General features: G+C 41.4%; 1 protein-coding gene across 2 annotated transcripts in view; it reads left to right on the top strand.

Annotated features, from left to right (window-relative positions):
- The window catches only part of Heatr5a (HEAT repeat containing 5A), a 170199-nt gene that overhangs the window by 25502 nt on the left and 131130 nt on the right, over positions 1-13567 (top strand). For both annotated transcript variants that reach the window (XM_045154098.1, XM_045154097.1), the window contains exons 2-4: positions 4910-5099; positions 8020-8231; positions 11516-11624. In XM_045154098.1, coding sequence (XP_045010033.1) covers positions 4974-5099; positions 8020-8231; positions 11516-11624 — 447 coding nt within the window. In that variant the 5' untranslated portion in view covers positions 4910-4973. The remainder of the gene's footprint in view (positions 1-4909; positions 5100-8019; positions 8232-11515; positions 11625-13567) is intronic.

Below are 13567 nucleotides of genomic sequence, written 5' to 3'. Positions count from 1 at the left end.
GCATGTGCCACCACGCCTAGCCATGACATGAATATTTTTTAAGCCAGTTTTTTTTCTTTCTTGAATTTTTTTTGTTTTATTGTGGTCTTTTTGTTTTACTGGGCATGCCAGCACATGTAGACACTGCAAACAGATTCCAAACACATGCACAACCTTGTACCTGTGTCTTATGTTGGTCCTAGGGATTCGAACCTGGATCCTTTGGCTTTGCAGGCAAGTGCCTTAACAGCTAACCCCTCTCCCAAGCCCTATTGTGATGTTTTTAAAAGTAAAAAACAAAAAAAGGCCGGTTGTAGTGGCGCACACCTTTAATCCCAGCATTTTGGAGGCAGAGGTAGGAGGATTGCTCTGAATTCAAGGCCGCCCTGAGACTACATAGTGAATTCCAAGTTAGCCTGAGCTAGAAACAGATATAACCTCCAAAACAAGGCCAGTACAAACAACAGCAACAACAAAAATATAAGAGCAGTATAATTCTCTCTTCCATACTTACATATGTATTGAGGAATTGAACCCTGGCCATTAGGCTTTGTAGGCAAGTACCTTAACTACTGAGCCATCTCTCTAACCCTGCATTATATACATATTATATATTTAATGCTGCTATTATTTTTGCAGGATTTCATGATTGATTGAATTGACCATTTAAACATGCTTTACTTTTACTTGAGCATATATCTCCTAAAAAATTTCCATATAGGCTAGAGCTAGGCGTGGTTGTGCACATCTTTAATCCCAGCACGCAGGAGGCAGAGGTAGGAGAATCGCTGTGAGTTTGAGGTCACCTTGAGACTACATAGTGAATTTCAGGTCAGCATGGGCTAAAGAGAGACCCTACCTTGAAAAACCAAAAAGAAAAAAAAAATTCCCATGCAGGGGACTGGAAAGATGGGTCAGTGGTGGTTAAGGTGCTTACCTGAAAAGCCTGGTTACTTGAGTTCAATTTCCCCAGTATCCATGTAAAGCCAGGTGCATAAAGTGGCACATGCATCTGGAAGCCATCCCCCGTGGCTAGAGGCCCTGGTGTGCACATTCTCTCTCACTCTCTCTCTGCATGTAAATAAATCCATACGGGTTGCCATTTGATAATTGTGTTAATTTATATGCATGTGTACTTTGGAAAGGCTTTAGAGTGTATCTAGAGATGCTGGAGAATAAAGCAGGACCCTCTCCCCCCCCCCCCAGAAAACCCTCCTGTGTCTTGTTTGTGTTGATGGTTTGCTACAGCTGAGTCATGACCACTTTGGATCAGTGTTACTACCATTACTGGAGAACACCCTCCCACGCCCTCAGGGCAGAAATGTGTCTGTGCTCACAAAACTCTGAGATAAGACTAGTTGACTACTAGTAGTCCTGCCTGTTAGACTGGAAAATGGGTGCTGAGGGGCTTATATAAATCTGTTCCTGGTTTATGTCTCCAGGTGATTGACAGTGGAGGCTTAGGGACATGGTAAACTTTAATAGTTCTAGTAGGAGTTTTAGTCGGAGGTCTGGCTATTTGGACATTTGTGACCCACTTCAGTAAAAGGGGATTGAGGATACAAAGAATAGTGAAAACCAGGCTGGAGGGACAGCTTAGCGGTTAAGATGTTTGCCTGCAAAGCCAAAGGGCTCAGGTTTGATCCCCCAGGACCCATGTAAGCCAGATGCACAAGGGGGCCCATGCATCTGGAGTTCGTTTGCAGTGGCTGGCGGTCCTGGTGCGCCCATTCTCTCTCTCCCTCTTTCTCTGTCAAATAAATAAAATAAAAATAAAAATATTTTTTTAAAAAAGAATACTGAAAACCTAGTACTAAGTAGTCTGACCTTAGAACTTGCACAAGTTAAGTAAAAAATCTCTTCCACTTAGCAAGGTTTTGCCTATTATTGCAATCACCTTCATGTTGCTGGCACAAAGCACCCAACCAAAAGCATTTTGTGGAAGGAAAGGGTTTATTTTGGCTTATAGCCTTAAGGGGATGCTCCATGATGGCAGGGGGAAACATCATGAACAGAGGGTGGACATCACCTTCTGGCCAGCATCAGGTGGACAACAGCAGCAGGAGAGTGTGCCAAACACAAGAGGAAGCTGGTTATAACACCCATAAGCCTACTCCCAATAATACACTGCCTCCAGGAGGCTTTAGTCCTTAAATTGCCATCAGCTGAGGACCAAGCATTCAGCACACATACATTTATGAGGAACACCTGACTCAAACCACCACCACATCTATGGATGCCAATAATACCACCTTGTGTAGCCTGTCTGTCCTTTTTTTAAAAATGTATTTTATTTTTATTTATTTGTTTGAGAGAAAGAGAGAGTGAGAAAAAGAAAGAATGGACATGCCAGGGCCTCCAGCTACTGCAAACAAACTCCAGATGCATGTATCTCCTTGTGCGTCTGGCTTACGTGGGTCCTGGGGAATTGAGCTGGGATCCTTTGGCTTTGCAGGCAAACACCTTAACCACTAAGCCATCTTCTCCAGCCCCCTGTCTGTTCTTTTTAAAAGTAAATACTGAATAGGAATGTGAATTTTGGGTCAGTTTAACTGGGATGTCTATTGGGACTTTTCCCACACTCACCCAGGGAAGTTATATCTTTTTAACAGTTTCATTTTTTAAAAAATATTTTTGTTCATTTTTATTTATTTATTTGAGAGTGACAGACACAGAAAGAGGCAGGTAGAGAGACAGAGAATGGGCACGCCAGGGCCTCCAGCCACTGCAGACGAACTCCAGATGCGTGCGCCCTCTTATGCATCTGGCTAACATGGGTCCTGGGGAGTTGAACCTCAAACCGGGGTCCTTAGGCTTCACAGGCAAGTGCTTAACCGCTAAGCCATCTCTCCAGCCCAACAGTTTCATTTTTTTTTAAAATCTAATTAATTAATTTATTTAAGAGAGAAAGAGGCAGATACATATATAGAGAGAATGGGAGCCCCAGGGCCTCCAATCACTGTGAACAAACTTGCCACCTTGTTCATCTGGCTTTACATGGGTACTGGGGAATTGAACCTGCATCCTTAGGCTTTGCAGGCAAGCACCTTAACCAGTGAGTCATCTCTCCAGCCCTAACAGTTTTACTTTTTAAAAATTTTAGAATATTATTAAAAAAATTTTTTTTGAGGTAAACCCAACAGACTGGCCTTTTTATTATGCAAGAGAGAGAGAATTGGCATGCTAGGGCCTCCAGCCACTGCAATCAAACTCTAGACTCTTGTGCCACCTTGTGCGCACGTGCAACCTTGCACTTGCCTCACTTATGCGTCTGGTTTATGTGAGACCTGGAGAGTTGAACATGGGTCCTTAGGTTTCAGGCAAGCATCTTAACTGCTAAGCCATAGTTTCAGCCCACTTTTTTTTTTTTTTTTTTGATGTAGGGTCTCACTCTAGCCTAGGCTGACTTGGAATTCACTATGTAGTCTCAGAGTAGCCTTGAGCTCAAGGCAGTCCTCCTACCTCTGCCTCCCAAGTGCTGGGATTAAAGGTGTTTGCTACCACATCCAGCTCTAGCCCACTTTTTTTTTTTTCAAATTTTTATTAACATCTTCCATGATTATAAAAAATATCCCATGGTAATATCCTCCCTCCCCCCCCCACACACTTGCCCTTTTGAAATTCCATTCTCCATCATATCCCTTCCCCATCTCATTCAGTCTCTCCTTTTTTAAATTTAATTTATTTTTTGTTTGTTTATTTTTCAAGATAGGGTTTCACTCTAGCCCGGGCTGACCTGGAATTTCCTGTGTAGTCTCAGGGTGGCCTCGAACTCATGGCGATCCTCCTACCTCTGCCTCCCGAGTGCTGGGATTAAAGGCGTCCACCACCACGCCCAGCTTCTCTTTTATTTTGATGTCATGATCTTTTCCTTTTCTTATGATGGTTTTGTGTAGGTAGTGTCAGGCACTGTGAGGTCATGGATATCCAGGCTATTTTATATCTGGAGGGAGCATGTTGTATGGAGTCCTACCCTTCCTTTGGCTCTTACATTCTTTCCACCACCTCTTCCCCATTAGACCCTGAGCCTTGGAAGGTATGATCGAGATGTTACTCAGTACTGGGGTCACTTCTTTTCAGCACTATGATACCTTCTGAGTCATCCCAAGGTCACTGCCATCTGAAAAGAAAAGATTCTCTACCAAAAGTGAGAGTAACATTAATATAAGGGTATGAACATTAAGAGAAGTGCTTATTGGGCAGCATAGTATATACATTTAGCCAGACAGCAGCAGACAGTTACACCCCTAGGGCTCATGACTACCTCTGTTTTAAGTTTTCAGTATCAGGGATGTATTCCCTCCCATGGAGTGGGCCTCCAGTCTAATTAGAGGGCAGTTGGTTTGCACCATGATAGATGTGCCACTATTGCACCCGTTGGCTCATTTGGCCTGCCTGGCAAAATAAGGCTTGCTGTGGTGTCCACTGTTGAGTATCTTCACTGATGATTTTTTTCTCCCATTGAACTGCATGTAGAATGGCTTCTTCCAGCTGGTCTACATGGAGGAGGTTCTCAGCTCAGTTCCAGCAGGATTTCTCAGTGTCTTTGCAGCCCAAGTACGTGGAGTCTTCAGCAATAGGGTTTTGCCATGTATTCTAGGTGGGAAACCAAGAAGCCCACTTTTAAAAATATTTATTTATGACAGAGAGAATGAGTCAAAGAGAAAGTGTAGAGAGTATGGGTGCTCCAGGGCCTCCTGCTGATGTAAATAAACTCCAGACGCATATGCCATTTTCCATCTTGCTTTACATGGGTACTGGGGAAATCAAACCTGGGCCATCAGGCATTGCAAGCTAGATCCTTTAACAGTTGAGCCACCTCTCTAGCTCCAGTTTCACTTATTAATGGAAACTTCCAGTACTTGAATTTTCTTCCTTTCACTTACTTTTCAAAATGCGTTGTTTTTGAATTGCAGATTTTTCTTCTCAGGTATACTGACTGAAGTTTACAAAGGAGAAGAACCATCATTAGCTAGGAGAATTTGCTGCAAGGAATGGAATTAGCTCATAGCTTGCTGCTGAACGAAGACGCATATAACCAACTCGGTGAAGTGCAGAAGGCTGAATTTATTTTTGAGTGGTTGAGATACTTGGAGAAGTTCTTGCTGGCAACCAGCCGGGTAGGTAAAATTATAATGATAGTTTAAAAAGTCTAGTTCCTTTGGTTTGCTGTCCTTGCAACCCCCAAGCACAATCTCATGAGCCTAGGCTAATCTGGAACACGAGCCCAGGCTGGCTTTGGTCAGCCTCCCAAGTGCTGGGACTAAAGGAGTGTCAGTATGCCTGGCATGGGTTGCTTTTCTTTATCTAGAGTAGCCTAAGTTAGCTTTAGAAAGATAGGCTTTGGTCTGGAGAGATGGGTCAGGGTTCAGGTATGCTTCCTGCTGCTCCAGCATGAGGGCTTGAGGGGGCCTGGACTACCTGGGTTTGAATCTCTAGAACCCACGTTAAACAGCTAGGCCTGGCCACTCATGGCTAGAACCCCAGTCCTGTAGGGGAACATAGACCCAGTAATCACAGGAGCTCACAAAACACCTGGCAAGCCCCAGGATTAGTGAGAGACTCTGGCTCAAGGAAGAAGGGTCAGAAGAAGGATAGAGTAGGACACCCAACTTCCTACCCCAGCTGCCATGGGCAGCACACCTGCTGCAGGTGAGCATGGAAGATTCTCAAGGGCACATACACGTGCATATGCCATGCACACACAGAAGCAAAAATTTATTTTCAAATAAGAAAATAGGCCTTGTTAAGACTTAGTAATGAAATATGGTAAACTTTTTGCCCCCTCCCAAACTGAAATTTTAAATTAATTTTTATATTTATCTTGTTTTTTTTAGAGAGAGTGAGTGAGAGAGAGGGAGGGGGTGGGATTGGCGTGCCAGGGCCTCAGCCACTGCAGTCGAACTCCAGATGCTTGTGACACCTATTGGGCATGTGCAACCTTGTGCTTGCCTCACCACTGTGCATCCGGCTAACCTGAGACCTGGAGAGTTGAAAATGGGTCCTTAGGCTTCACAGACAAGCACCTTAACCGCTAAGCCATCTCTCCACCCCTGTTTTTATTTTTAATATTTATTTATTTGAGAGGGGGGGTGATAGAGGGATAATGGGTGCACCAGGGCCCATTAATACACAAGTGCTATGAAAACTTACCCTGGAGCCTCAGTTGTTCTTTATCCAGCACCACACACACTTACATGTAAGTGAAGACAAAATTGTGTACACTAAATGAACATATACTAACTTGGAGATTTAGGACTCCTTGAGCAGCCAGTGTCATCAGCCTTGAGACAATGTTCTGTGTTACTTTTCAGAGATCACACAAGTAAATGAAGAGGCATTATTAGCATCTAGATACACGGGCTTGTGAAGAGAGCATTGTACCAAATATAGAAAAGACCAGAACAAACTAGAATGCACTGCAAAGTCAACTCTACTTGTGGATTCTAGGCTATTGCTTTATTTATGCTATATAAATAATGAAGGTTGGCTTAATAACTAAGAAAGCTTAATTTTAAAAGTACAAAAATGGGTTGGGCATGGTGGCACACACCTTTAATCATAGCACTTGGGAGGCTGAGGTAGGAGGGTTGCTGTGAGTTCGAGACCAGTGTGGGACTACAGAGTGAGTTCCACATTAGCCTACCTTGAAAAAATAAATTTGTATTATCTTTTAAAATACTTTGTTTGTTTGTTTGTTTGTTTGTTGGAGAGAGAGAAGCAGAGAGAGAGAGAGAGAGAGAAAGAGAGAATGGGCACACCAGGGCCTCCAGCCACTGCAAGTGAACTCCAGATGAATATGCTACCTTGTGCATATGGCTTATGTGGGTCCTGGGGAATCGAACCTAGGTCCTTTGGCTTTGTAGGCAAGTGCCTTAACTGCTAAGCCATCTATCTCCCCAGCCCTGTCCTGTCTTTTAAATAGGAAAGATTTGGAGGAAATGGAACCCTTTTTTCGTTAACTAAGAGTAGGATGGTATTGATCAGGAAGTTATTATTTGGTAATAGCAACAAGGCAACAAAACACTTGTTAGTATATAAGCACAGTGACCAGTCAAAACTTCTGTGTAACTCTCATTCAAATTAACTTTGAGGGCTGGACAGGTGGCTTAGTGGTTAAGGCACTTGGCTGCAAAGCCTAAAGTCCCAAGTTCAATTCTCCAGCTACCATGTAAACCAGATACACAAACTGGTGTGGGCATCTTGAGTTCGTTTGCAATGGCTAGAGGCCCTGGCATGCCCAATCTGTCTGTCTCTGTCTCCTCCCTGTGTCTCTAAATAAATAAATAAATAAGTTTGAGCTGTGTGTGTGTGTGTGTGTGCGCCTGTCTGTCTGTCTGTCTGTCTGTCTGTCTGTCTGGATTCCCTCTCATCTCTGCTTGGATACACGTGAGTGGTTCCCCTTTCACCCAATGGGGGCGGGTAACAGAATATTGGTTTTTTGGTCTGGATGGTTTTTCTATTTACCTCTGCTTTATAGTTTGGGGTAACCTTTCTCTCTCTCACTCTCTCTCTCTCTTTTGGTTTTTCAACCTAGGGTCTTGCTCTAGCCCAGGCTGACCTGGAATTCACTACGTATTCTCAGGCTGGCCTTGTACTCATGGCAATCCTCCTACCTCTGCCTCCCTAGTGCTGGGATTAAAGGTGTGTGCCACCATGCCTGGCTCCTCTGTTATTCTTCGTTAAGTCATCACCATTTGCCTTTATAACTTTCTTCCATGGGAAAACTCAATGTGGGTTCCTCCTAAGTGTCCCTACACAAGCTCCTGGATTCTACTTTCCACGTGCTTGCAGCTCTGCTCCAGTCTTTTTCTAAAGACTTCAGCTTCTCTTAAGTAAACCTTATAACATATACAGTGAGGGCATTTTTCCTACTGCCCACATGTTAAATAAATCCCACAATTTGTGATTTTCCCCTAAATAAACTTAATAATTCATAATTAGAAAAACAAGTTTGAATTTTTCTAGGGGAAAATGAGGTTAGAGGGATTCATATAATACGTGTTGATGTGGAGTTGTGTGTGTCACCTTTCTTTGTAGAATGACGTGAAGGAGAAGCAGAAGACGCTTGCTGATCAGCTCCTGTCGTTGTTGAGCAGCTCCCCGGGGCCTCCTACTCGCAAGCTCCTTGCTAAGAGTCTCGCTGTGCTTTATAGTGTTGGAGATACTTTCTCTGTTTATGAGACAATCGATAAATGTAATGATCTTATTCGTAGCAAAGATGATTCTCCAAGTTACCTTCCCACAAAACTGTAAGTTAAACAGTGCACCATAACAACACAAAATACTGCTCTCTTGTTTCATGCTTTTTATAAAGTACCTAACCTACCTGATAATTATTTTGAAATTGAATAAAAATTCGGTTCTTTCCTTTTTTGATTTTTACTCTTTTTGTTAGATGGGTTGAATTAGGTCTCACTCTAGCTCAGGCTGTGCTGAGACTCACTCTAACCAGGCTGTCCGTGAAGTCAAGGCAATCTAAACTCAGCCTCCTGAATGCTAAGATTATAGGTGTGCATTGCCAGGCCTGGCTTGTCTCATCATTTTTTTTTTTTTTTTTTTTTTTTTGGTGGTGGGGAGGAAGAGGTTTATTTGGGCTTATAGGCTTGAGGGGAAGCTCCATGATGGCTGGGGAAAACAATGGCATGAGCAGAGGGTGGACATCATTCACTGTCCCACATAAGGTGGACAACAGGAGCAGGAGAGTGTCTTACCTCATCTTTTAATCTTAAAAAAAAACATGTTTTCCCACTGACTGAGAAGACCTTTTGAAAATACGTTAGAAGCTGGGCGTGGTGGCACATGTCTTTAATCCCAGCAGAGGTAGGAGGATCACCGAGAGTTCAAGGCCACCCTGAGACTACATAGTTAATTCCAGGTCAGCCTGGACCACAGTGACATCCTACCTCAACCCCCCCCAAAATATATGTGTGTGTGTGTGTGTGTGTGTGTGTGTGTGTGTGTGTGTGTGTGTGTATGTTAGAGGCCAGGATAAAGCTCGGCATCAGAACTTATACGTAGTGTGCAGAAGATCCTAGAAATAATAGTAATGAGAACTGGGCATGTAGCTCACGGGTAGAGCTTGCCTAGCATGCATAAAGCCCAGAATTCAACCTAGTACTGCTGACGATAAGTAATAATCAAAACAACAGAATATCAGATAATAAGTAAGATGTGTGAATTTTAGATCTGATAGTCAAAACATCTTCCAAAAATTTTAGCAGGTGAATATTTAAGAATACATTAAAATTTTTCAGATTTTGGATATTCTTTTAGTTCTTAATTCATAATAGTAGAAATTGATGATAAATAGGAAAATGTGTTTTTAAACTCCCAAGAGTAACCTAAGTTTCTCTGTGTATAGGATTTGGTTCAATTTTTGTTATGTCTAAGAAGTCTGCGGGCAATCTGTGGTTCTATAGCAATAAATCTATGAAGATTTTATTGATCTAATGTTTAGGTTGTAACAATGTTCTCTTAAAAGTGTTTAGATTTCAAGTTTGGGGAACCCATTATTTTTTTTTCCTTTTTTTTTTTTTTAATTTTTAGAGAGAGAGAGGTAGGGTGAGAAAAAATTTGTGTACCAGGGCCTCAGCCACTGAAATTGAACTCTAGATGCTTCTGGGCATGTGTGACTTTGTGTTTGCCTTGCCTTTGTCTGGCTTATGTGGGATCTGGAGTGTCACACATGGGTCCTTAGGCTTCACAGGCAAGCGCCTTAAGTGCTAAGCCATCTCTGCATCCTGAAAACATTCTTTCTTTCTTTTCTTTTTTTTTTTTTTTTTTGAGGTAGGGTCTTGCTCTAGTCCAAGCTGTCCTGGAATTCACTACCTAGTCTCAGGGTGGCCTCAAACTCATGGCGATCCTCCTACCTCTACCTCCCAAGTGCTGGGACTGAAGGCATGTGCCACTGTGCCTGGCTTGAAAACATTATTTCTTATCTTCATGTCTTTCATCTTTGCCTACCTTTGATTAACATGTAAAGTCTGGGGCTAGCATTATAGCTTAGCAATTAAGGCACTTACCTGCAAAGCCTAAGGACTCAGGTTCAATTATCTAGTACCCATGTAAGTCAAGTGCACAAGATGGCACATATGTCTGGAATTTTACTTGCAGTGGCTGGAGGCCCTGTTGTACCCACTCTGTATCTTCCTCTTTCTCTTTCAAGTAAATAAATAAAAATATTTTCAAAAACCCCCATAAACTTCTGCTCAAATATTTTATTACTATCATCATTATTTATTTGCAAGCAGAGAGAGAAAGAGAGAATGGGCATGCCAGGGCCTCTTGCCACTGCAAACAAACTAGATGCATGTGTGACTGTGCATCTGGCTTTATGTGGGTACTGAGAATTGAACCCAGGCCATTAGGCTTTGCAAGCCAGCACCTTTAACTGCTAAGTCATCTCTCCAGCTCCACAACAAGAATTTAAAAAAATTGTTTTTGTTTATTTTTTTTTATTTGAGAGCGACAGAGAAAGAGTGTGTGTGTGAGAGAGAGAGTGGGTGTGCCAGGGCCTCCAGCCATTGCAGATGAACTCCAGACATGTGCGCCCCCTTGTGCATCTGGCTAATGTGGGTCCTGGGGAATCGAGCCTTGAACCTGGGTCCGTAGGCTTCGCAGGCAAGCACTTAACCGCTAAGCCATCTCTCCAGCCCCACAACAAGAATTTTAAATGAATAGTTCAATTAATCTAAATTTTAGGGCTGGAGAGATGGCTTAGCAGTTAAAGGTGCTTGTCTGCAAAGCCAAAGGACACAGATTCAATTCCCCAGGACCCAAGTAAGCCAGATGCACAAGGGGCATATGCATCTGGAGTTCACTTGCAGTGGCTAGAGGCCCTGATGTGCCCCCATTCCTTAAATAAATAATGTAAAAATATTTTAAAAATAAAATTCTTGTTATAAAAAGTTTAATTATTTCATATTTATCTAAGACATTGTGCCTTAGCATTTAATACTTTATTCTGCATAGTTTTAACCTTTCCAAGTAAAACTCAGTAGTCCCTGACAGAAACAAATGGCATCAGGGCTACTAAATGACCGTATATTAAAGCTTACTCAGAATGAGCCGGGTGTGTGGCACACACCTTTAATCCCAGCACTCAGGAGGCAGAAGTAGGAGGATCGACGTGAGTTCGAGGCCACCCTGAGACTCCATAGTGAATTCCAGGTCAGCTGGGCCAGAGTGAGACCCTACCTTAAAAAACAAAACAAAACAAACAAGCAAAAAACTTAAAATGGATCATATCACAGTTAAAATTACAACTTAGAAAAATATATGCTGATTTTTGTAATCTTGGAATAAGCAATGGTATATTTTCAGATAATACCAAAAGCACAACTAAGAAAAAAAATAGCTAAATGATATTGTATCACAGTTAAATGCATTTGTCTTACACAAGATACTCCAAAGAAAGAAAGGGTACAGCCAACAGAATAGTAGAAATATAATAGTCTCCTTTACATATTTTTCAGTTGTTTATATTCTTTCTTTCATCCATGACTTAATATCTAATTTAAGTTTGTTGTTTCAGTGCTGCTGTGGTATGTCTGGGTTCCTTGTACAAGAAGTTGGGTAGAATACTGGGAAATACTTTTACTGATACAGTGGGGAATATTCTTAAAGCTATGAAGAGTGCAGAGGTAAGTTGCTAAAGTTCAACCTAAGAATAACATAATAGTATTGTTTGCTTGTGTTTGAGTTAATCGGAACTTTGTATATTGCAAACACACAAAGATGTCTGTGTGTATATATATGTAAAATTAAATGTATCTATTTGATGTACAATATATAGTATATATACTAAACCCTTTTTAGAAAAGTCATCCTTACTGTCTCTGATTGCAAATAATGATAATAATTAATAAATAAATACATTTTGATCTCCAATATATAGTATATATACTAAACCCTTTTTAGAAAAGTCATCCTTACTGTCTCTGATTGCAAATAATGATAATAACTAATAAATAAATACATTTAAAAAGTCTTAATACAGCAGCATTTTGTATAGTCATATAACTCCAGAGGGCAAAACTATTCTATCTCTTTATTTTATTTTTTGATTAGTGGAGGCAGCCTTACTTTATAGCCTAAGTTGGCTTTGAACTCACAATCCTTTTGCCCTAAATTGCAAGGTGTATATTATAGGCATGGACCACCATGCCAGACTCTCCATCTTTTCTTTTTTTTTTTATTAGCGTTTTCCATGACTATTAAAAAAATCCCATGGTGATTCCCTCCTTCCCCACCCCCCACACTTTCCCCTTTGAAATTCCATTCTCCACCATATTACCTCCCCATCACAATCATTGTACTTACATATATACAATATCAACCTATTAAGTACCCTCCTCCCTTCCTTTCTCTTCCCTTTATGTCTCCTTTTTAACTTACTGGCCTCTGCTACTAAGTATTTTCATTCTCATGCAGAAGCCTAGTCATCTGTAGCTAGTATCCACATATGAGGGAGAACATGTGGTGCTTGGCTTTCTGGGCCTGGGTTACCTCACTTAGTATAATCCCTTCCAGGTCCATCCATTTTTCTGCAAATTTCATAACTTCATTTTTCTTTACTGCTGAGTAGAACTCCATTGTATAAATGTGCCACATCTTCATTATCCACTCATCAGTTGAGGGACATTTAGGCTGGTTCCATTTCCCAGCTATTATAAATTGAGCAGCAATAAACATGGTTGAACACGTATTTCTAAGGAGATGAGATGAGTCCTTTGGATATATGCCTAGGAGTGCTATAACTGGGTCATATGGTAGATCAATCTTTAGCTGTTTGAGGAACCTCCACACTGATTTCCACAATGGCTGGACCAGATTGCATTCCCACCAGCAGTGTAGAAGGGTTCCTGTTTTTCCACATCCCCGCCAACATTTATGATCATTTGTATTCCTGATGGTGGCCAATCTGACAGGAGTGAGATGGTATCTCAATGTAGTTTTAATCTGCATTTCCCTGATGGCTAGTGACGTGGAACATTTTTTTAGATGCTTATATGCCATTCGTATTTCTTCCTTTGAGAATGCTCTATTTAGCTCCATAGCCCATTTTTTGATTGGCTTGTTTGATTCCTTATTATTTAACTTTTTGAGTTCTTTGTATATCCTAGATATTAATCCTGTATCAGATATATAGCTGGCAAAGATTTTTTCCCATTGTGTAGGTTGCCTCTTTGCTTTTTTCACTGTGTGCTTTGCAGTGCAAAATCTTTGTAATTTCATGAGGTCCCAGTGATTAATCTGTGGTTTTATTGCCTGAGCAATTGGGGTTGTATTCACATGTTGAAGGGTTTCCCCTACTTTTTCCTCTAGCAGTTTCAGAGTTTCAGGTCTGATGTTTAGGTCTTTAATCCATTTGGACTTACTTCTTATGCATGGCGAGAGAGAAGAATCTATTTTCATCCTTCTGCAGATATATATCCAGTTTTCCCAACACCATTTGCTGAAGAGGCTGTCTTTTCTCCAATGAGTATTTTGGGCATTTTTATCGAATATCAGGTGGCTATAGCTACTTGGGCTTACATCTGGGTCCTCTGTTCTGTTCCACTGATCTACATGTCTGTTTTTGTGC

The sequence above is a fragment of the Jaculus jaculus genome, chromosome 7 (assembly GCF_020740685.1).
Source record: "Jaculus jaculus isolate mJacJac1 chromosome 7, mJacJac1.mat.Y.cur, whole genome shotgun sequence".
Taxonomy (NCBI): Eukaryota; Metazoa; Chordata; class Mammalia; order Rodentia; family Dipodidae; genus Jaculus; species Jaculus jaculus.
The sequence above is the reverse complement of the archived record's forward strand: the minus strand, read 5'-3'. Positions and strand labels throughout refer to the sequence as shown.